This window comes from Fragaria vesca, linkage group LG2 (assembly GCF_000184155.1).
Source record: "Fragaria vesca subsp. vesca linkage group LG2, FraVesHawaii_1.0, whole genome shotgun sequence".
NCBI classification, from domain to species: Eukaryota; Viridiplantae; Streptophyta; class Magnoliopsida; order Rosales; family Rosaceae; genus Fragaria; species Fragaria vesca.
In genome coordinates this window covers 11,298,826-11,321,657 of record NC_020492.1, presented here as the reverse complement: position 1 = coordinate 11,321,657, position 22,832 = coordinate 11,298,826, and the positions used below count along the sequence as shown (strand labels likewise).

Genomic DNA, 22,832 nt, shown 5'->3' with positions numbered 1-22,832 from the left:
GAGAGAGAGAGATGGAGGCACGTAGAAATGAAACATACTCTTCCGAATTCCAAAATGTTGTTCAATGACCTACTTGATTGTTATGTAGCGATTTGTCCCATGTCTGGCCCAGTATTCCTTCAGATCCAGTGGTACTGATAGATCGTGGCCTTCAGCTGCTAGCCGACTGAGCAATCTAGTAAAAACACTTCCGCTCATTTTTCGCCCACCCATCCGCGCGTGGCGCTTATTTGGCATTTGGGGTAGTGGATACATCGACATATTGGTGGTGCAACAAGATGACTGCCACCCACCATTCCCCCATTTGTAGCACTGCCGCGGCATTCCAGTACATGAGCAAACTGGCACAGGCATTGTAGTCTCGTCAAACGAGACAAGATTTAAGCCTAAATCCTGAGTGTCCCACTCAGATCTGTACTTTATCCCATCGGTCGAAGCCTGCCTGTTCAAGTCTTCACCTACTTTCTTTCTTGACGGCTTTGATGCCCTAGATGCCTTATTCTGCTTTGACCGTTTTGTCTGCCGTGACTTGATAGCTTCGGCAGATAATACTGAAATAGGGAAGGCTTCAGTTATAGGCACATCTTTTGTGCTGTAAGGACCATCAGCCATGTTAACTGGATGATGTGAAGGGTAGTGCATGCGCTTAGATCCACGTTGAGCACCACCACCCAATGGGAAGTTCATGGAATTATCCCGGATATGAAAGGCGGCAAAGGCATTGTCTCGTTCCATAAGGGCAGTATCACGCTGAGAAAATGCCTCATCGCGCTGTCGCAGAGCTTCATCTCTGGCGGCCAAGGCTTCATTCTTTTCTGAAATTGCAGCATTTCGTTCTCGAATTGCAGCATCCCTCTCAGCAATAATGGACATGATCTTCTTGTTCATGACTAAGGCATTTGGTTCCTTTACTTGCTGTTGGGCGGTCATGTTCCACTGCAAGTTAAATTTTTTAATCATATAAATGGATCTCAATGACATAACAAAATATTAATAAAAATTAGTGGTAAAGGCTGCTTTCTTCCTACCGGAGAGGGTGCCCCTCTGTAGTAATCCGGCTTGTGTCTCCCATTTTCATGTCGACCATCATCCATTTTTGCACTATTCACAGCAAGTGCTGAAATTAGTTTAACGCCACTACAAGCTTGTTAAATTCAGGCATCCAACGATCCTAGACAGATCTTCCGAATCCAGATGAGAAAATAGAATACAAAAACTTGATTAGGATTGAGCTATATATATGGAGCAAGAAATTCTCTCTGCCATCACTGTTAATGTTCATACTTAAGAGACAACAAAAGAATTGTAAAGTCGTTTCAGATTTTCTAGAGCTATATCAAATTGTAATGCACCTACATGCCATAGGAAAACTCAGCAACCTAAAAACGGTAAAAGATATAAATTGGCAACCTAAATAGGGTATAAGCCAAAAATCACAGAAAAGTTTATTCCTCTCCGTGAAAGAGAAACACATGTCTTATGAGTGTGAAGAATATGCATATATTCAATAGAAGTAGAGAAAATAATTACAGCCCAAAACACATCAGCAAGAGTTTTACATTCACTTCATCAGTTTCATCAAGAAGCACATGGGTACCGACTGAAATTTAAACATGATGGGAAACTAGATAGTAAGTTGAAATTAACCAAGCCTTATATTTTGAATAGATGGGGGCCCAAAACAGACTAAAGAAAACAAGCCTTATTTGAACCGAAATAGCCATATATTTTTATTTGAAAAGAACCAAAAAAGCCATATTTACTGGATGATATAGAAAACAAAATGAGCCATGTTATAAAAGTATCTCAAGTGGCATGAAAAAATTAGAAGGAACATCAGATGCTAAGTGAATTAATAACTGCTAATAACAATGCCACTTGATTCTCTGACCATCGAGACACATAACGGTGCTATCAGATACACAAGTCAAATAATACACTTTTAAGGTATCTTAAATAGAGTGACGGGTTGTTAATTTGACATTATTTCTGCAGCTTACTTCATGAGCGTATCAATCCATATGCATACTGAAACTTATAGTTGCTAATAGCATCACCACATAATCATGGGGGTGGATGCAAACATGAACTCGATACTAGGCTCTCTCTCTCTCTCTCACACACACACACACACACACACACACACACGCAAGCGCGCGCATAGACACAAGTTTTAATCTTTTGTCAATTGTGCGGTAGTATTAGATCCTATCCCTACCACTTGGGCTTAATCATAGGATTGCCTTGCCATTGGTATCAGATGCTGAGATTTCAATAATGAAATTGCAAACTTGAAATTAAACGCATGATGGACTTAGGGACCTCTCTTGAATTATGTGCAAGGTAAAGAGCATAACAACGATAGAACAATACTCATACAGCATAAGTTCCTAAGAAACTTACTTCCTACAATATTGTTCTTTTAGAAAGTTTAAGATTCACATGAGGAGAAACCAAAGACACTTGATTTACCTTACGTAACAAAAAGTAAGAACACTTGAAGAATCACTGTATCCTCCTCTCTTGAGATTTGCGGATTGTACAGTGGCAGATACCTCCCATCCTTGGTAGATCTAAAGTTACAGGACCCCAAAAAGTTATCCAAAAATGGAAAACTTTTTTGTGCATTTAGCACGTCTTTGATCTCCTATCTGAAATGCCCCAAAAGAAGAAGATAAAAGAGGAAGAAGAAATGAATTAGTTGAGACATATATATGCAACTGCAACATATTCGTATGCTCAAAACAAACCCCATGTGTACAGGATTCTAGTCAGTACTCTAAACAAATGAAAAACATATATATCATTAAACAAAATTATGATGAAGGAAAAGATATGAGTTTCTCGCTCAATGGTGAAGGAAAGATGAGATACTCTCTCAGCAGTTTGTAAAAAAAAAAAAAGAAATCAAGCAAGTTCAAATAGAAACATAAGCAACAACAACTTGAATCCATGGCCAAAAAATTTGATATCCTGATCTCTACTTCCATCATTCTCTCACCTTGCACTCACTCCGCCATGGAGCCCAATTCTCGAAAGATAAACTCTAACAACCTTTTCACTAATTTCAGTTTAACTCAACCATAGATAAGATTCTGAAGCCAACTAAAGAAACTACTCTTGATTCTAACATATTCTTGATTTCGACCACAAATCAAGTCTTTTAACACTACCTCTCCAGTGTCCACTAGAATTCACATTTTTCATTGCCTAAACACTTTCAGATTGATCTAACTCAATATCAGGTATCCAAATCTCACTTCCACCGCATCTCTCAAAGCCTAAATTTGATCACAACCATCCAAATCATGCATGCACAATCAAAACAAGCAGCGAGCTAGACAGAAGCAAACACAGTGAGAAAAAGATACCCAAAATGTGAAAGATTCCTGTGTAATGTGCATGATTCAGTAAAAGAATGGACTTGATTCATGAGTTTCAGTGAAATTAGGTTTACAGCGAAAGCAGGAGTAGAGCTTCAGGATTGGGTAGACTGTGAAGCTCAAAAGCATGAGAGAGAGAGAGAAGAAAGCACTCACAGATATTGAAGAAGAATCCGCATCGGCTCCGATCGATTCGCCGGACTTCAAGACTTTTCCCTTTTCTATTTTTTGTTTTCTCTCTTTCAGAAACAAATAGCAGAGAGAGAGGTGAGTGTGGTTTTGTTTTAACTTTTAACTGCTCCATCACCGAGACGACGTCGTTTTTTCGAAAGGAGGCAAAACGCGCCGTTTTGTCCCCTTGAGTGCCAAAAGCCCAAAACCTCACGTCACGTCTGGTATCTTCTTCTCTCTTACTCTGGGAATAGTTGAGAGCTGTGGAAGAGAATATGGGGATGGAGGTGGGTGTTGTTGAGTTGGTGAGAACTGGTTGGATTGCAGGGACATTGCCTATACTGATAGCTTCGTTGCCCTTGTCTTGCCTCAACTCCTTTCATGACATCGTTTTGGGTTTTGCCAAGAGAGGCAAGATCTTGCAATCTTCTTCTTCTAAGGTACGACTTTCTGTTTGCGAATCTCATCATGATCGACAGGATAGTTTTGTCAAATTGGCCTCTCTCTCGTTAGTTCGACTTGGTTTCAGTAAGATGAAATCTCGTTTTTGTTTAAGGTCAGTCGAGGCACCTTTTGTTTTGTTCTAGTTTTAGTTTCTCTGCTTCTTATAATGAATTTCCTCTTATACTATCTGCCTCTTCTCATTGCGCTGTCATATGTATCACTCTAATTTTTCTTCTATCTCTTCTTCTTTGTTCTTATTTCATATGCTGTTTCGTCATTGGATGTTTGCTTTTATCTATCATTCCTTGTGTCAATAAGGTTCTGTTCTGATACTTTGATTAAAGGCTTCTGTGCTATGCATAACCACTAGAGCATTTTTGTTAGTCAAAGTTTGGAGCTAGGTTGAGCAGAAGTAGACAGATGGAGTTTTGTTGAACTCGGAATGTTTCATTGTAGCAAGTGAAATCTTGTTTTTTTTTTTCTTTTTCAAATCGTTGCATACTAAGTTTTTGGTTTTGTACTTAAAAGATCTTGTCATTTTATTGAGTTGTAGAGATTCACAGTTCCTCAAAAGTTCTTCTGGCATTTCTATGTGCTGGCTGTCGTGTGGACAACCCTACTTCTTGCAACAACTTGGACATATGCATATAAAATGGTGCCACTGAATGCGGACCCATTTCTTTATTCTACATTCGCCAACCGCATTACTGGAGGTTCACATATCCTCTCCTGGCGCAAGTCTCCATCAATTCCTATAGGTTATAGATATAGTGTCTGGCGTTCTGTCTTTTTGCTTTTGTTGATGGAAGTTCAAGTTGTGAAGCGCCTTATTGAGACAATATATGTATTCAAGTATAGCTCCACTGCTAGGATGCACATCTTTGGGTATCTGACTGGCCTCTTGTAAGTTATTTCAAAAACCTTTTCTATTCTGGTCTTCTTGCTATGATTAGTTCTGGAATGAACTAAAGATGCTTGTTTTATGTGTTCATGTATTGATCTGTAGCATGCATGCACCTGATTAACTGCTATCAACAATTTCTTAATCTAAGACCTCCATGATCATATTGTTGCTGACACAAGTATTTGACATGAAATTCCTCTTCTGAGGTATACCTTGTTATTGTGAACAAAAGCTAAATATCTTAACAGACGCAGTATTCATATATCTTAACATTGCTTTTAATTGTTAAACTTAGTAGTTACTTATATCTATTGAAAGTCCCAACTCCTAAGGGAAAAACCATTGTTTTTGGAATGAAAATATATAAAAATGACTCGCAGATTATTGTCAGTTTTTCCTTGGTCCTTGATAGTTTCAGTAAAAATTGTGTTAGACATTTGCTGATTTATGTTCTTTCCCGAGTTAGTTTCTATACAGCTGCACCCTTGTCACTTTGCTGCAATCATATTCCAGAGGTGTATAACTATTCCGTTAATGGAGTGGCTGAGTTTATTGTCAAAGGCAAGAAGTATACTATGCAAGATCTGGATTTTAATTGGTTGGAATTTACTAGTTCTCTTCTGAAGCTTGGTTGGCTCCAGTGGATTGGTGCTGCTATATTCTTTTGGGGTTGGTTTCATCAGGGCCGCTGTCATGATATTCTTGTATGTGTCAGTGCTGCACAAAGATTATGCAATTTAAATATGTGATGTAGTCTTACTTGCATTTACTGTTTTATACAAAATGAAATAGTTTGTGGTGTGTCCTTATATTTACTTTCCTGCCATCTGACATTCTAAATATTTACAGGGCTCATTACGAGAAGACAGTGAACAAAGTGACGAATATGTGATTCCTCATGGTGATTGGTTTAAATTTGTCTCATCTCCACATTATCTTGCTGAGATAGTAAGTTTCTCATCATTCTCACAAGTTTCTGCTTCAGGAGTAACCTAAAATTTTTCCTGACGTTTTTTCATTTCATTTTCTGATGATGATAAAGGTTATATATGCTGGTCTTGTGGTTGCTAGTGGAGGAGCAGACCTCACAATCTGGTTATTATTTGGATTCGTGGTATGTTTTTTCTGTTCGGAGAGTATATGCAAGACACGTGAACAGACACACAGATACACAGGCGATACACAGTCTGCTGTAGAAATATTCTTTTTCCTTGTGCGTTTTTCTGATCCAGATAAAATCTCTGAATGTACCTTTCAGGTGTCGAACTTGGTATTTACAGCAGCAGAAACACATAGGTGGTACCTTCAGAAGTTCAAAAGTTACCCAAGAAATCGGCGTGCCATTATTCCATTCTTATACTAAGCAAATGGGTTATAGCTTGTACATATGTGATTTGAGTGTAAAGCTTAATGAATGCTCGGACCACCCGCTTATCTTTCGCGCATAAAAAAGTTCATAGAAAGATCTGAATATATCCGTCCCCTGGAATTTTTTCTCTAAATATGTAAATCAACGAAGTGTTTGAGTCGGAAACACTTTGTATTTCTTTGATATAGCGTGTAAATCAGGTCAAGTATGCATGCGACCAGAGTTATTAAACACCCCAAACTTCTGTTATCTTTCTGTTGTGGTTGACGTAGTCAATGAAGAAGGGAGAAAGAAAGGGTGAAACTGTTGACAGTACTTGAAGAAGATGATCAGGTTCCTAATGATCTTTATTTCTCTGTAGTATCCTTGGATATCTGTAATAATCCTCATGAGTTACGAGTAAAATTGTCCTAACAGGAATACCAGATGCTGGGGTGAGTCCGAAATCTCCAAGTTTGAGAGCATTAGTACAATGATTTATCAGCTAATAAGCAGATTCTGGGGTTTCAGATCGTGATGAAGAAATCAAAATCTATGTGAATTAAAAGCAATATATGCCTCGGAGAATCTGATACAGGAACAACTGAAGAAAGGAAACATGACTGAATGACATTCTCTGTTGCATGTAATATTGCCATAGTTAGCTAGCTTATTACTGATGACTACTTCAAGCTTGATAAAATTAAGGTGATGACGGCCGGGGCAGTAGCAACTACACAAAACATAAACATCATACTGATATCTGGCCAAATGGAGCAGAAAGTTTCTCTCTGATCCAAAACATGATAGGTACGTGGCTCACTGCCTCAGAATCAAAACCAGAAATGTTGCAACAGGACGAAGATTGTCTGCCATGCATGAAAATATAGGCATCTCTCTCTTTTACACATGTCAACCAGGAAAACTGAAAAACATGTTATCTAGCTTGAAAAGAGCATGCCCTCGTGTTTTCGCCATCACGACAGACTCAGTCGCGTCTAACGGAGTAGTTAGCATCGAAGGAGGACTTTGTCCACTCTGTGTTAACACTCAACACATCGATCAGCGTCTTTGTGGCGCCTAGTGGCGGAACCAGGAATCAGAAATGAGTACGCAACTGGTTTTAAATGCATAAAACTTTTTGTAATAACAAATAAAATAACTAAAGAAATTGTAACATAAAATGTTGTAACTTAAAAAGAGGGAGAAGTAAATGGGGAAGAAAAACAATATTGAAGTACTAATAGGATATTAATAGTAGAAAATATTTAAATAGCCTAGATATAGCTTCTACGTAATTCGGCATAAATAAATTTGGGTGGCCTGGACACTTGATTGTCTTCATTTCTATAATAAGGTTTTGCCAAGCTCAGTTTTAATCTGGGGTTTAGCTAACATGGAGGTAGGGCTTGTTGGGTAGATTAGAACAGCTTGGATTGCATCAATACTGCCTATACTCTTGGCTTCTCTACCCTGTTCAAGGCTGACCCCGTTTTATGAAGGTCTTATGGGATTTGCCAAGCGAGGGAAGATCATGCAATCTTCCTCTCATCAGGTAGAGATTTACTTCGGGCTAACCACTTCACTACTTGTTGATTTGCATGCCTTATATATACTTGGTCTTTGTGCATGCTTGATTGTGTTGTTTCTTACCTCATTCAAAATCTACTTTCGAACTTATATAAAGATGGTTATTTTTGAGCTGTAGAAATTCACAGTTCCTCAGAAGTTCTTCGGTCATTTCTATGTAGCGGCTGTTGCGTGGACAACTGTACTTTTAGTTACAACTTGGACGTATGCATATAATATGGTGCCATTCACCAGCCAGTCTACTGAAGATTCACATATCATTAGCGTTTGGCGTTCTGTGTTTCTGCTTTTGTTGATGGAAGTTCAGGTCCTGAGGCGGCTCTTTGAGACACTATACGTCTTCAACTATAGCTCCTCTGCTAGGTTGCACATTTTCGGATATCTGACTGGCTATTTGTAAGTTATAAACTTTCAGAAGTCGATCGTATTCCTTCTAGCTAGTCTTGTTGTTCAATGATATATTAGCATTTTTCCTTTAGCTGATCAAAGAGATACCGAATTTTTGCATACATGCAACGATCTGCATCATGCATCACATATGTAACTGCTTTGGACGAACTGTCCAATATGACATCTTTGAGAAGGCAAGTACTGAATTGCATGTTTCAAATTATTTGCATCTATGATGAAGCAGCAGAAGCTAGCTCAATTTATTAGTGTTCCATAGATGGTTACATTAATTTTCAATTTCTGTCTAGGTGTGGTCTATTATGTATAATGCTAGACATTATTTCAATAGTCATAGAAGTCGTAACTCGTAACTGTTTTCTGGATGAGAAATATCAAAATCACATTTGCTGATTTATGTCCTATTAATTTCTGAGGTTAGTTTCTACACACTTGCCCCTATATCACTTTGCTACAACCACGCTCACGAGGTCTACAAATTTTCTGTAAATGGAGTGGCTGAGATCCTTGTCAAAGGCAATACTACTAGTGTGCAAGAGTTTTACTTGTTGGAATTCTTAAGTCCTTTTTTGAAGCTCGGGTGGCTCCAGTGGACTGGTGCAGCTATATTCTTTTGGGGATGGATCCACCAGCGCAATTGCCATAAAATTCTTGTATGTATCTTCTGAAAATGCTTTCAGCCATACTGAAATTACAAGAAAAATTTGTATCTTCCTTTGCATTCATATTCACTTAATTCTGTGTCTATTAATCTCTTTCGTTTCATTGCATTTGCTTAATGATGACTGGTTTAAATATGTTATAGGGCTCGTTACGGAAGAACAGAACACAAAATGACTCGTATATGATCCCTTATGGTGATTGGTTTGAACTTGTTTCATCTCCACACTTTCTTGCTGAGATAGTAAGTCTCTATTTCTTCCAATGCATGCTTAAATATTGTCACTAATTAATTATGACTTGGGAAATATATTGTTTCTGAATGCTGGATTTATATGTTTGATTTGCTTAATTTCTGGTGATGATGAAGGTTATATATGTTGGATTTGTGGTCGCTAGTGGAGGAGCAGACCTCACAGTCTGGTTACTACTGGGATTCACGGTATATATGATTTTTACTTCCTTAAGTATATATGCATGCAGCATATATGCATGTTCTTTAATCTGATGATCCTTTTAAGGTCACTCAACTCTCTTACTGGCTATGTTTCAGGTGTCTAACTTAACATTTGCAGCATAGGTGGTACCTTCGAAAATTTGAAAATTACCCCAGTAATCGGTGTTCCATTATTCCATTTGTATGCTCATTAGGCGCAGAAATTACTTCTGCAATGTTTTTTTTTTTCCTACTACTTCTGCAATGTTAATTTAAACAAATTATTAATAAAGTTGTTTCTGCAACAACTACGACAAGCATCTGACTTGGTATATTTTGTTCAACTATTTGTTTGTCACTTGATCTTCAATACGTAAGAACTATGCATGTGGGAGCTGGTGTGTTATAAAAAGAAGGGGATCGGCAGCGGTGGGCTTCTAGAGTGTGGCAGACCCTTCTCTTTTGAGATTGAAGGTGGGACTTGTTGTTGGAAAAATTGTGTTTTTCACCATTTTATTTAGCCAATTTAAATTGGATAATTTAAATGGGTTATAGGCTGAATAAGAAATAGTCACCGAAAGATGGTTACTTGAAACAATTTTTAGACTTTTCACCTTTCACTCATCTTTAGAATTCTGGAATTTGTAACAACTACATAACCCTTTGGATTCTGTAACAACAAGTTCAATGATAGTTGAATTTTGTAATGAAAGAATGACAAGGGTTAGCATGTTAAAGGTTGTAACTTATCAAAAAATGTCAAGGGTTGATATGTGAAAGGTTGTAACTCATGAATATGGATTCATGACATTCAAGTGGTGATCACATTCCTCCATGTATAAATAGGTGACACTTCATTTGTTCTAAACACATTCGAAACACTTTCTCGATAATCATCTCCTCCTCTAAAAGAGTTATTCTCTCTTTAGTTTTAGTTTTCTGATGATGGAAAAAAGGTACTACAAGTTGGTTGAGTGTTTTTGGCAGCAGTGCAGCTCCAAAGCATAAGCAGTCGTTGTATCCTGAGAGACAAGTGTCATCAAGCCTTTTGCACTGGTAGAGGAGGCATAATTTGTCTTAAGGAAAGTGTGTGAGACACACGACTCGACTTCAACACTTTCCTCTGGTCCTACATCCGAGTTGGTAGCATAAAACGATATTTGTGTTCTCCGTTCTAAGTGTTCCAAAACACTCGATTCGCTTCCACAAATCCCATTTCTCCTTCAATCAACAGTGGTAACCAAAGTTGTTCGTAGTAATTGGTTTCATGTTCATCGTTTCATTATTTATAATTATTGTTTAATTATAAATTGAATTTATATGAATATATATTCGCAATATCTAAACCCTTATTGTTACAATCTTAAGACAAATTATAGGTATTGCATATATTGGTGAACAATTATATTTTTGGTTGCCTAAACGAAATTTGTTGCCTACCCAGATTATGTTGACTTACAAAATTTGTAGTTGACGATATGTTGCCTTCAGAAATAAGTGGTTATACTAATTAACACTTACAGCTATGTTTCAGAAATGATAACCGGAAGTGGTTATGGAAAATTTGTTGAAACAACCAAGGAGTCGACCCAAGTACTGACCATGCATGTGAATGCCATTGTACCCGTTTCAGCCTCATATGGAGGAAACACTACAGCTGGGAGGGGAATCTCGAAAGCTACCACTAGAAAAGGTTAAAGCAGACTGCACCGAACGTGAGGTAGGAATTAAACACACTCCACTTTGAAAAGGATTCACCAAGACAGTGAAGAAAGATAAGTTAGGTTGAATGTTAGGGGTGTCAAACGCTACACCGACCCTTACGGAAGCTAGGGTTAGGGTTTCGGTAGGGATCTGTCTCTGACTAGCTACTATTGAATTCCACCGTCGACCCACCAAACCTTATGTACCATGTCTTGCTTACTAGGTGAGCTTCACTGTAGGGTTAGCAACATAGATTTTGCTTAGGTGAGCTTCCATGATTCAATTCTTACATAGCCTTTACAGGCTAATCGTATTCATATTGTTCTCCAACATTTTATTAATACACATAAAGCATGATGTTCTTTTTATGAAATTTTTTTTAAAAAGCTTTCAAAAAAGCTTTACTGAAATGTGGATTGTCTAAACTGGGAGGGGTTCTAATGATGACCATTAAATTGATGACTAGTTGAAGACTTTCTCATTTATGATTTATTACACCCACTTTTCAATCACATTCCATCTCAATCGTTCAATTTTAAAGTCTATATAAATATATCACTTTTACAAATTTTCAGCCAAATTTGGTGCTTGTTAAGAAATATCTAAATCTGTCAAACATGAACCGTTCAAGTTTATAATTAGTAAATTACATTTATGAATGCCTTAACAATTTTCAATTTAGATGAAAATTTGTAAAAATAATATATTCATATACAGTATATCTCTAAATTAAAAATATGCGATTGAAAAAAGAGTGAAACGATGAAGTTCCCAACCATTCATCAACTTAATGATCCTCGTTAGAAATTTGGAACTCCTCTAGTTGACATGTTTCCAAATGACGGCATAGAAAGGTTGAATCGTAATTTTGAGACGAGCAAGGATCAAAGCCATAAACTAAATAAACGGCCAACATCCACATTAGAAAGAGTCAGTTCATTGTCATATTACATCTTTTGAGCCTCGAAGAGTGATTTACATCAGTCTAAAGTTTACAAGCACAGCACTCGTTTATTCTTAGCGAGCACAAGGGATTACTCTCATGGGTAGAAAGTAGAATTATAGAAAACCTAAGCATATAGATCAACGCCCCAAAACTTCGCAGGTTGATTGGTCCGGAGATTCTTGTCCACCTTTTTAATCAGGTCCATGTCCTCTTTTGAAATCTCAAAGTCAAAGACTTGAAAATTCTCTTTCAATCTCTCGAGTTTTGATGTCTTCGGGATTACAACCGTGTTGCGTTGAATGCCCCATTGAAGAACAACCTGGGCTACTGTCTTTTTGTATTTCACAGCAAGATTCTGACAGACAAATTGATTGTTAAGACCATTGTAATTGTAACTGTAAATGATAACCTCTCTATCATTCCTCGAAATTCAACATAAAACTAGTTATTCATGCATGTGATAGATAGATAACTTACCTTGAGAACTGGATCATCCAGAGGTGAAACTGAGCCAAACCATTCAGTGTTGGCTGCAGCACCTCCCAGTGGAGTGTGGGCTGTGACAGAGATGCCATGCTTCAGACAGAATTTGACAAGAGAATCACGCTGGAAGTATGGGTGAGTTTCAATCTGATTCACAGCAGGCTTCACTTTGGAATAGGCTAAGCAATCTCTAGTGAGAAAGATGTCGTAGTTGCTGCATTTAATTTTTCCATCAGAGCACAGTTCAAATTCAAAAGCATCGCCAAATTAATAAAACTCAAAAGCTAGAATACCAAGGCTCATGGCATATATTTTCCTAAGGAGATAAAAACAACATATAATATTTACATTTACCCAAAATCTGAATTCCAGGTAGTACATTAACAATCCTTGCTTACAAGTTACAATAGGGTCAGATAGCAAGAACAAAGTGATATGACGGTTTACTCAGAGGAGCTTCAGCCATATCATTTTATGTGTTAAGGTGAATGAAAAGTTGCTACTCATACTTCTGCGACTCATTTGATAGTAGCCGTTTCTAAACACTAATGTGCGTAAAACAAAATACGATAATGTGGCACGGCTCATAGACTGAAGCTTATTGGAAAACTATCTACAGGTATTTCCATATAATTCCTAATTCTATTCCACATACTCATAAGTTGATCAGCAAAGCATGTGCATCAGTACTAACAGACACAAGGATAAAGAACATTTAACCCTTCCCCACATCAACTAATACAATTTGCTAAAACTGAAATTATATATGTACAAATTTTTACCACTTCAACTGCAACACACACGTGCATGCTCACATAATTATGATGTTTCACTTTTCTAGAGATATTCAATTGTATTTTCCTGATTTGGGCTCCCTTATATAAACAAAAAATCAGCCAAGTTGTATAGTATGAATACAGACATGATTTCGCACATGGCAGATAGAAGAGGAACATAAAGTTACAGATCCTCAGTAATGCTTCAAGCTCACCTGATCCCAATACTACGAACTAAACCCAGAGAAACCAGATCTTCCATAGCATGCCAAGTAGTTTCTAGAGAAATGGTTGTGTCTATCTCTAGCACCCCTTCCTCATCCAAAGCACTGCCAGTTGCACCAACTCCTGCATTTATGTAAATGAAAACACATGAAAACTAAAAAGAAAATAGTTCAGAAAACCAGATCAGTATAATGATCAATAGTTTCTCTTTGTTATAATAATCTACAGCTACCGATATTCGAGACTTACTAGTTTCAGAAATGGCCAATACTGCGTTAACCATCACAAAGAATTAAGAAAATAAAGTTGTGTCTGATGCAGTGGAATTGACTTACAGCCTTACTGGAGTAATGACCCTTCCCAAAAGAAGTATTATTAAGCAATCCCCACATTGATTTGTCTCCTACAACTCCATTGACCAAAAATATCCCTGTACTGCACTCATTAACCTCTCTTAATAGCTTCTCTTGCCCTCCCTAATCAGACTCACTATAGCTGTCAGCACGTCCTTAAATTTCTTAAGATTGTTTTCAAAATGACATGAAATTTAACATTGATAAGAGAACATGAAACTGTATAAGGGCATATTATTCGATTATTTCAGGTGTTAAATATAATTTATGCTTCAGTGTATATATTTTCTGGTGTGTTTTGTAACTTGATATTACAACTTGGATGTACATGACTCTACAAACTGCAGTACCCTCATTTGACTTCAGTGACATTGGGAGATAAGCAATGTGTTACTGTCTACAGAATGAGAACATGACTTCCATTAAAACACCATCCAAGCTTGGTAGACCGATTTATAGAAATTTGCTTTACTAATCTTCTAACTTTCAATTTTTATTAATACCGTAGTCCTAATCTAAAACAGATTTTTAAGCAATGAAGTTCACATTTGAGGACATAAACTGGTGCAGTATTGAATTTAAAACACAGAAGAGGATGAGAAAAACACAGATTTTAAAGCTATGCAGTTCACATTTGAGGAGATAACTCACCAGTGTGCTTCGTAGCAACAGGAAAGTGAACAAGATACAGATCTAGATAATCCAACCGAAGCTTCTTTAGACTGTCTTTACACGCCTCCACAACATGTCCATGATCTGAATTCCAAAGCTGCATTATGGATGCAGAAACATGAACAAAACGTTATATTCTAGAGCATGGATACCAACTCAAGCAGATTAACACTACTCTTGATTGAAAATTAAACTAGCCTTGGTGGTGATGAAGAGATCCTCTCGCTTAACATGCCCAGTGGAAATTGCTTCTGCCAGTGCGTCTCCAACTTCTGACTCATTCTTGTAATCAGCTGAAAGCAGCATTATTATGTCAATGTAAATTACATACAATACATTATGGGGACACTGGTAACTAAATATTTACATCTTCAAGTGCAAAGTCCACTCGACGAATTGGATAGATAACACATCACATATATTCATGAGATAGATTGGTGGAATGCAAAACAAGGTCAGAGTACTTCCCAAAGCTTTATTTGACTAACCCAAAAATACATGAATTCACCAATTCAGCCACATAACAGGGTGAAAATAGCAGTACAAGAGGTATAACACAGTCTGAACAAAGGAAAACAAACTAAAAGCAGCTGCCACTGCCATTAGCTTGTCTGGTGGAAATTGCAACCACCCTTTAGAGAGCATTTTGGTCTCAAATCCTATCACACATAAACAACTCAAGTGGGAACTAAGAACCTGCTAGAATAGTAAAATTAACTGAACCACTTCACGGTCTAACTCGTAAAACCCTGTTCAAACTCTCTAAATGGGACAGACCCAGATATGAAAGTCAAGGCAACAGATTACCCACAAGATTACCGATAAGAACAACAGATGAATATGGAACCAAACTGAGTGAAGAGAGGAAATGAGATACCAGCGCAGTCGAAATGGCGATAACCAATGTTGATGGAATTAATGATGAGGTCTCTGATTTCTTTTCCTTCCATGCGCCAAACGCCAAGACCGAGAACCGGCATTTTGAACCCGCTGTTGAGTGTTACAGACATGTTTTCTCCTTGATTTTGGAACAACAGCAGCCTCGCTCTGATATGTCAAGATTGATGCTTGCTTCCACCCTAATCAGTAGCGGCTCTCTCCTGTGTAAACATTTTGTCTTTTTGCAGAATGCGGACATCTAGTGAGCATCTCCAATACATACGAAGACGGCAGTATAGTACGCCAGTACGTCTCGCCACGTGGCATTACCTTAACCAAATAATTCAAATATAAAAGGTAAATAGGTACCAATTAACCAATTAACTGCCATTCGCAATGAAAATCACTTCTACAGTTTGATTCTCTCCCTCTCTCTTTTCTCTCTCTCATCATTCTCTGATAACTTCTGCTGATGGAAATTAACATTAAGGGGCTCTTCAGATTCTCCGATGACAAAAAAGACGAGAGACTTGTCGAACCTGACAGTGTCATTGCTGCCACCTCTGAGTCAACCTCGCCAAATCCCAAGTCTTTCTTTTCTTTGATGTTGCTCTCCTCAAAGTTAGTAGGACATACTAGGTGTTCTTTTGGGTTGTGAAACCTTGTTGTATTTTGTTTATTGGTTTTTTTTTTCTTTCTTTTTTTATTGGTTGATCAACTCGGTTAATTACCGAAAGAATAAAATCTTCCATGGCTGCTTCTACAACTTAATTATTGTCAAGTCTTCCGGTGAGTCCCACCATTGTCTAACTGCATCATAGATAACAACATGCATCGATGATTTTGAAAAGAAAAACTCAGTTCCTTATATGTCAACAAATCTCAACTATTTCCAGCTTTAATTTTTGTCACACAACACTAAAACAACTCGTCAACTACCATCGTAAACCGTCATGAGAGCCTGTGTGTTTGTACGTTTAAAGTGCATTTTTGCTAAACCTATTGATTGTGTATTTAAACTTGTAAATGACCTTATTGATCATAACACAGGAACATGGAACACTGCTGCTCTTCATTGTGTTTTTCCACCGGATCTTGCTCAACATGTGCTCTACATCACTCGTAGTTAGAGAACAATGAGAGACAAAATCATGTGGCTGCCGGAAAAAAGCTTTTATTCTGTCAAGACAGCATACTGGATTGCTAGGTCTTATATCATGGACAATGTTGTAGTTTCATTCTCTACTGGCAGCTTCTACAAGCACTTATGGGACAATTTGGAAAGCTCAACTGCCTGAAAACATAAAGCTTTATGTATGGATTCTCTGCATAAACTTGCTTCCTACAAGAGCACAAGTGAGTTCCAAAGGTTACATAGGTGATATGAGATGCCTATTATGTTATCACCAAAATGAGGATAGCTCACACCTCTTCTGCAAATGCCCAAATGCAGCCGCCCTTCTCAGTGCACGAGCTTTTAATCTAGTTAACAGCTTACTACCCAACTTGGTTTTTAGAGAGTGGATGATGGGACATGCCCTCAATACACTTCTTTGAAAAATTGATGATGGGTATGAACCCTATGCCAAATGTCTTTCTCAAACTCAATGTTGATGGTATAGCTTTCTACCAACATTAACTCATGGTGGAGGAGGTGGTATTCTTCGTAAGTATACAGGTGAGTTTAAAGCTGCTTCTTTTAGTTACGATTGCCTTTGTTAAGCACTTTGAGCTGCAAGTTATCAAAGTTGGACTACAAGAGTTGCAAAACATACAGGCTGCAAATGTCTTGGCGGAACCTGACTGTTTGGAGGCTGTCACTGATATTGCCAACCTCCAACAGACGCATACAGTTGAAGCTGGTATTGTTAATGATATTAGATGCATTCTTCATGACTTGCACAATGTTAGAATTATTCATGTGCTTAGAACCTGTAACAGAGTAACACATAGAATTGCGACAATGGCTTATGAAGCTAGTCAAATTAAGTACTAGCATAACCAAACTCCAATTTGTTTCACTGATCTCCTAGCAAGAGAATGTAACCAGCCTTAATGTTGCATCAACAATACTCACTCACTTATCAAGGTGCAATGAATTTACTATATGAAATTAGTTGACGAATTTTAGATTCAAATTATCTATATATAAAAGACAACGATCATCAAATTAATAATCACCAAGTGACCAAATTTTTTTTGGTCTTCCACTATATATTGACCTTGAATTTAATTTCAAACTACAACAAAACCACTACCAGGACAAGCACTTTAGCCGACGAAAAAGTTTCGTCGGCCTGTTAGCTTAATTCGTCGGCTAAGATCTTAGCCGACGAAGCTAAGATCTTAGCCGACGAGCCTTCGTCGGCTAAGATTGCTTCGGGAAAAGGTCGTCGGCGATGACTTTAGCCAATGAAACAAGAAGACGTCGTCGGCTATAGTCCCAGAGTTTAGCCGACGAACTATAGCCGACGAAAAACATGTCGTCGGTTTTTTTCCCAAACTTTAGCCGACGAAACATTTAAGTTATTCGTCAGCTAAAGTATGTAATAAAAAATTAAAAAAATAACTAAAACCGACGAAATATAGTCTGTTTCGTCGGCTTTAGAAGGGTTTAGCCAATGAAACATTCCATAATTCGTCGGCTAAACCCTTTAAAAAAAAATAAAAAAACTATAGCCGACGAATTATGGCGTATTTCGTCGGCTATAAGTCCATTCCAGTAAAAAAAAACCGAAATTTCTAAATTACTATTCCAAGCAAGCTGCAAAATACACCAAAACAATTCCATATAACCAACAACAAGCACATAAAACTATATAATTCATCAACTACACAAAATCTAATAATCTAAATTAATATCCGCTTCTGGGGGCTGCTGCAGAGGTTGCGGCGGTTGGGGTAGCGGTATAGCCGGAGGCATGGGCGGAGCCGGAAGTCCCTGAAGCTGGGCAGCTGTAAACTCCTGCATGTACTGGAACATCTGCTGCTACTGGGTCTGCTGGATGGCATATATCTCGGCAGCATAGGCTGCCTGCACGGCATTATAGGCTGCCTGAGCAGCTTGCTGTTCCCGTAGTCTATGAACTTCCGACTATAGCTGAGTCGTCCTGGTGGTCGTGGTCGTGGTCCTGCTGCTGGTCGAGGCTGCCTTTCGTTGAAATCCTGGAGTGGTCTTCAGGACCCCCTCGCCCTTCTTTCCTAGACCCCGGCAGTAGAAGTTGTTTACTCGCGGTGGGAAGGCTGTGCTCATGATCCTTGCCCCAACCGTCAGATCCGAAGTGTCGATCCGGGACATGGCTTCGAACATCTCTTCCTCCTGCGTGTCAAGATATTGGACGCAAGACAAGGCATATCAAAATTCAAAATGATTTGAACGGAAACCCTCCCTTGACCGTCCACTGTAAATCTGCTGATGATGATATTGGTGAGAAGACCCTCCGCCACGGTGATGTTTATGAGTTCAGTTTTCAACCCAAGGTCATTCCGAGGAGTACGCTATTCTTTTGCACTTTTCGGTGGAATAGTATACTTCATACTTTCAATGTGTATTACGAAGGAATTGACTGTAGTGAGTGTTGGTATACTGTAAAGGAAGAAGGCAAAGATATCTGCAGATATAACTTCGCCGCTCGTCTGTATGATTTATGTTATGTCTGGAAGGACTAGCATGCATGTATCACTGCCATGAATAAAAGTATTAATAATAACAACAACAATAATAATGATACTTTGTTTTATTTTCGTTGGAGGTTAATAGCTTTATTAAATCATTATTGGTTTATAAGAACAAGTCCATCAGCGTCTCTCAAAATCTCTAGGTACGTACTTCTATCAGTTGAAGGTTTATGATTCATTGATTGGCAAGAGTTTCTGAAATGGTTGTTTTGACATGATCTGAAACTCAAAATCTCTAGGTACTTCTATCAGTTTTTCATCCATGTTTAGATAAAGTCATGAATGTCAAAACAACCATTTCAGAAACTCTTGCCAATTAATGAATCATTCGTGAGAGGCAGTGAGGCGCCCTGCAATGAGCAGCTATTCACCGCAGAAGTCAGTGTTTCAAGAACGTTTCAGTCTCAACTCTCAATGGCCTTCCTTTCGCTATATATGAAGAGCATCAACAAACCCACAATTCCTTTCTCTTAAACTTTCCTCGTATGGATTACTGGTTTGAGACTAACATTGCATTGAGCAGTTGCATACGACTTGTGATGAATTACTGGCACCCTAAATTAAATGCATCAAAGAAAATAGTAAACTCTAAACCAATATATCTACGCTACTTACTAGCTAGATCGATAAACCTCAAACAATGTAATCTCACTGCTTACCTTCCAGATCGATACACCAATTAATGGGAAAATTAACAACTCACATTCAAGCACTTGAGCAGCACTGTCCTATCTACAAAATAGAAGGAAACATGCCCATATAGAACTTAAGCATGCTAACTTTGCATCCTCACAGAAAGAAGATGGACAAGTCGGAATTAATATACATTGATTCTTTGTGAATTTTAGCTAGGGACAGATGGTGAACATACTGAGAATTGTTTTGGTTACTATATCTTGACTATACAGATCGACTCTTTATATCCCCTAGCTTAGGTCCTTACTGTGCACATATCTTGAATTTGGGTAGTGAGAGTGTTGCTCTCTATATCTGCTAGCTGTTATTGTCATCTGTAGTCTGTCAATGATGCATATATATTCCTCATTTTACATTCACTGATCAGAAGAACACACACAAACACACATGTATATGTGCTGCATGCGCTTAATCACTGCATCTTAGTTCATCCATGCATTTTCTCCTAGAATCCTGGTTTAAATTTTGAAGGGAGGATGGGCAAATGAATACTTAACTATGGAGATCTATAGTTATGTAAAATCGAGAGGTTACAAAGTTCATTCATTGTGATAATTGATATTGATCAAAAATCATCTACTTTGAAAGTTTCAAAGTTCATGAGCACTAAAAATCTACAGATTGGTATTCTACTTTCTCATGCAGATATGCTTTATACATCTTAAGATCATCTATCCAAAAAGAATGACAATGAATGCCAAAGACATGTCAACAGTAGACAACCTACTCTGAACTACTTAACCACTCACAAACAAAGCATGATGCTATCTGCATTGTGCTATGCTCTCAACCAACCCCTTATCCATCATATATGCACACATATCTTGCTACTAGTACTAGCTATTTCTTCACCCATCACAATCCAACTCCATTTTTTTGCCGTATGCTTCTTCTTTTCTTTGCTTCAGTACCACCATAACAAACAAAATGCATCGAAAACTTAAGTCTATCAAACTCTCTCTCCCTCTTCCCTTTCGATCTCTCTTTAACATGGAGAAAAGGAAGCTGAAAGAAAAAGATGAAGCATTATTGTTGCAGCACCCTGTTGTGCTTTTCCTTATTCTGGTCTTGGGCTTTGTTATAATGGATCCTCTACAGATAGGCCCGCTCGGCGGCCATGAATTCAAGCCCGTTAAGCATAGCATTGCACCGTACAACAAAGTCATGGAGAGGTGGCCGAAGGACAATCTGAGCCGGTTGGGACTAGGAAAGTTGGAGTTCGAGGACGAAGTTTTTGGGCCTGAATCTTTAGAGTTTGATGCTTTGGGCCGTGGACCTTACACCGGATTAGCCGATGGACGCGTTGTGAGATGGATGGGCCCGGATGTGGGTTGGGAGACGTTTGCGCTTGTTACAGCAAATTGGTACATACACTATCCTTGTCTACTTGATTACTTTTTTTTATAAAACAAAATAGAGGATTACGTGATATCAACTCCTCATTGACGGAAATCTCATGATTGTCATTTTATTGACTAGTTACATTTTTAAAAATAATAGATATTCCATGATGGATTGCTAATGATAGATGATATATGTGAAAACAAAAACAAAAATGCAAAAACGAAAGGTCAGAGCAGGTTTGTGCAAAAGGCAATGAGTCCACCACATACAAGCAATGGAAGCATGAAAAAAGGTGTGGCCGTCCACTTGGGTTAAGATTTGACAAAGTGACTGGAAATCTGTACATTGCGGACGCTTATTATGGACTTCTAGTAGTTGGACCTGAAGGAGGACTTGCAACTCCTTTGTCAAGTCAAGATGTAGAGGGCAACCCCATACTCTTTGCAAATGACCTTGACATCCACACCAATGGTTCCGTCTTCTTTACAGATACTAGCAAGAGATACAACAGAGTGTAAGCATATCTCTTCTTTCTACTTTCTATTGGCATAAAGGATTAGGCGAAGTTCGCTCCTCGGGAACAATCTATGCTTGAAACGGGACTCGCACATGGAAAACGGGCACTCTTTGAGAACACTCTACCTGTCCCATTATTTTATCTTTAGTAACAATCGGAATTTATATATGTAATTGCAGGGATCATTTCCTTATACTATTGGAAGGAGAATCCACTGGTAGGCTTCTGAGATATGACCCTCCCACTAAAACAACTTATGTTGTCTTGGATGGTTTGGCCTTTCCAAATGGCGTACAGCTCTCTCAGGACCAAACCTTCCTTCTCTTCACTGAGACCACCAACTGCAGGTACCTAAGTACGTATACTTATATCTATTTAATATTTAAGTTATGTTTTACTGATATTTCATCTCCATCTCTCTCTTAAATGGCATGCAGGCTCACGAAATACTGGCTAGAAGGTCCAAAATCTGGAACAGTGGAACTTGTTGCGGACCTTCCAGGATTTCCAGACAATGTAAGAATGAATGAGAAAGGGCAATTCTGGGTAGCAATTGACTGTTGCAGGACTCCAGCACAGGAGATCCTCTCTCATAATCCATGGTTAAGAAGCGTCTACTTTCGCTTGCCAATCCGGATGAACTACTTGGCAAGACTTATGGGTATGAAAATGTACACACTGATCTCGCTATTCGACGACAAGGGAGAAATTTTGGAAGTTCTTGAGGACCGAAAGGGTGAGGTTATGAAACTTGTGAGTGAAGTTAGAGAATCAAAGGGCAAACTCTGGATTGGAACTGTGGCTCATAACCACATTGCTACCATCCCTTACCCTTAACTAAAATTTTAACCTACTCGATTATTGGTTAGCCCTCCTGATGGATCAAATATATATATCTTGGTGTTCATAGCTAGCTAGTTGCATCAACCAAACGATGCAAGTTTAATTTATTAAATGCAGGTTTGTTTGTGTAATGACATTTAAATTCAAATAACTTCAGGTTTATTTCTGGCTGGTTTTATTTTACATATCATCTGACCTCATCTGACTATATAACATTGACTACAATTTTCACGCTCGTATTGTTCACTATTCTATGGTGAATGTATTGTGGCAGTAGCCGCATTATAAACTGCCATAATGTACGATCAGAAAGGCTAAAGATCACAAAACTAACCTGCTGTGATAACACAAAGGGACAATACCACGGTGCCG

General features: G+C 38.2%; 4 protein-coding genes and 1 pseudogene across 5 annotated transcripts; 3 read left to right on the top strand and 2 right to left on the bottom strand.

Annotated features, from left to right (window-relative positions):
• Positions 1-3,632, bottom strand: LOC101309892 (protein BASIC PENTACYSTEINE4-like). The gene is made up of 4 exons (XM_004290290.1): positions 3,540-3,632; positions 2,473-2,651; positions 1,029-1,181; positions 1-936 (listed from the first exon to the last, which is right to left on the bottom strand). Exons 3-4 carry the CDS (start codon positions 1,092-1,094, stop codon positions 70-72), a joined length of 933 nt encoding a protein of 310 aa, XP_004290338.1. The 5' UTR covers positions 1,095-1,181; positions 2,473-2,651; positions 3,540-3,632; the 3' UTR covers positions 1-69.
• A 134-nt stretch (positions 3,633-3,766) lies between these two features.
• On the top strand, positions 3,767-6,609 carry LOC101308431 (polyprenol reductase 2-like). Its single transcript, XM_004290286.1, has 6 exons — positions 3,767-3,994; positions 4,552-4,901; positions 5,369-5,606; positions 5,752-5,850; positions 5,945-6,016; positions 6,161-6,609. The coding sequence occupies exons 1-6, from the start codon at positions 3,830-3,832 to the stop codon at positions 6,263-6,265; spliced, it is 1,029 nt and encodes a 342-aa protein (XP_004290334.1). The 5' UTR covers positions 3,767-3,829; the 3' UTR covers positions 6,266-6,609.
• Positions 6,610-7,646: 1,037 nt separating this feature from the next.
• LOC101307862 lies at positions 7,647-9,908 on the top strand (annotated as a pseudogene). The gene is made up of 7 exons (XR_184138.1): positions 7,647-7,805; positions 7,959-8,236; positions 8,670-8,901; positions 9,054-9,152; positions 9,279-9,350; positions 9,462-9,546; positions 9,900-9,908. The product of XR_184138.1 is annotated as a polyprenol reductase 2-like (transcript).
• Positions 9,909-11,930: 2,022 nt separating this feature from the next.
• On the bottom strand, positions 11,931-15,633 carry LOC101301627 (NADP-dependent D-sorbitol-6-phosphate dehydrogenase-like). The gene is made up of 6 exons (XM_004290262.1): positions 15,381-15,633; positions 14,702-14,796; positions 14,483-14,600; positions 13,469-13,601; positions 12,472-12,691; positions 11,931-12,349 (listed from the first exon to the last, which is right to left on the bottom strand). The coding sequence occupies exons 1-6, from the start codon at positions 15,511-15,513 to the stop codon at positions 12,119-12,121; spliced, it is 930 nt and encodes a 309-aa protein (XP_004290310.1). The 5' UTR covers positions 15,514-15,633; the 3' UTR covers positions 11,931-12,118.
• Positions 15,634-20,746: 5,113 nt separating this feature from the next.
• On the top strand, positions 20,747-22,454 carry LOC101303952 (adipocyte plasma membrane-associated protein-like). Its single transcript, XM_004290270.1, has 4 exons — positions 20,747-21,120; positions 21,327-21,614; positions 21,797-21,964; positions 22,055-22,454. Exons 1-4 carry the CDS (start codon positions 20,747-20,749, stop codon positions 22,452-22,454), a joined length of 1,230 nt encoding a protein of 409 aa, XP_004290318.1.
• The last annotated feature ends 378 nt before the right edge of the window (positions 22,455-22,832 follow it).

Coding starts and splice junctions, on each gene's coding strand:
- LOC101309892 (XM_004290290.1), bottom strand. CDS start 1,094: ATGGATGATGGTCGACATGAAAATGGGAGACACAAGCCGGATTACTAC. Junction 937..1,028: donor ACAGAGGGGCACCCTCTCCG/GTAGGAAGAAAG, acceptor TTTAACTTGCAG/TGGAACATGACCGCCCAACA.
- LOC101308431 (XM_004290286.1), top strand. CDS start 3,830: ATGGGGATGGAGGTGGGTGTTGTTGAGTTGGTGAGAACTGGTTGGATT. Junction 3,995..4,551: donor TGCAATCTTCTTCTTCTAAG/GTACGACTTTCT, acceptor ATTGAGTTGTAG/AGATTCACAGTTCCTCAAAA. Junction 4,902..5,368: donor GGGTATCTGACTGGCCTCTT/GTAAGTTATTTC, acceptor TTCCCGAGTTAG/TTTCTATACAGCTGCACCCT.
- LOC101301627 (XM_004290262.1), bottom strand. CDS start 15,513: ATGTCTGTAACACTCAACAGCGGGTTCAAAATGCCGGTTCTCGGTCTT. Junction 14,601..14,701: donor ATCTCTTCATCACCACCAAG/GCTAGTTTAATT, acceptor TCCATAATGCAG/CTTTGGAATTCAGATCATGG. Junction 12,350..12,471: donor TGGATGATCCAGTTCTCAAG/GTAAGTTATCTA, acceptor TTTGTCTGTCAG/AATCTTGCTGTGAAATACAA.
- LOC101303952 (XM_004290270.1), top strand. CDS start 20,747: ATGGAGAAAAGGAAGCTGAAAGAAAAAGATGAAGCATTATTGTTGCAG. Junction 21,121..21,326: donor GCGCTTGTTACAGCAAATTG/GTACATACACTA, acceptor CAAAAACGAAAG/GTCAGAGCAGGTTTGTGCAA. Junction 21,965..22,054: donor ACTGAGACCACCAACTGCAG/GTACCTAAGTAC, acceptor AATGGCATGCAG/GCTCACGAAATACTGGCTAG.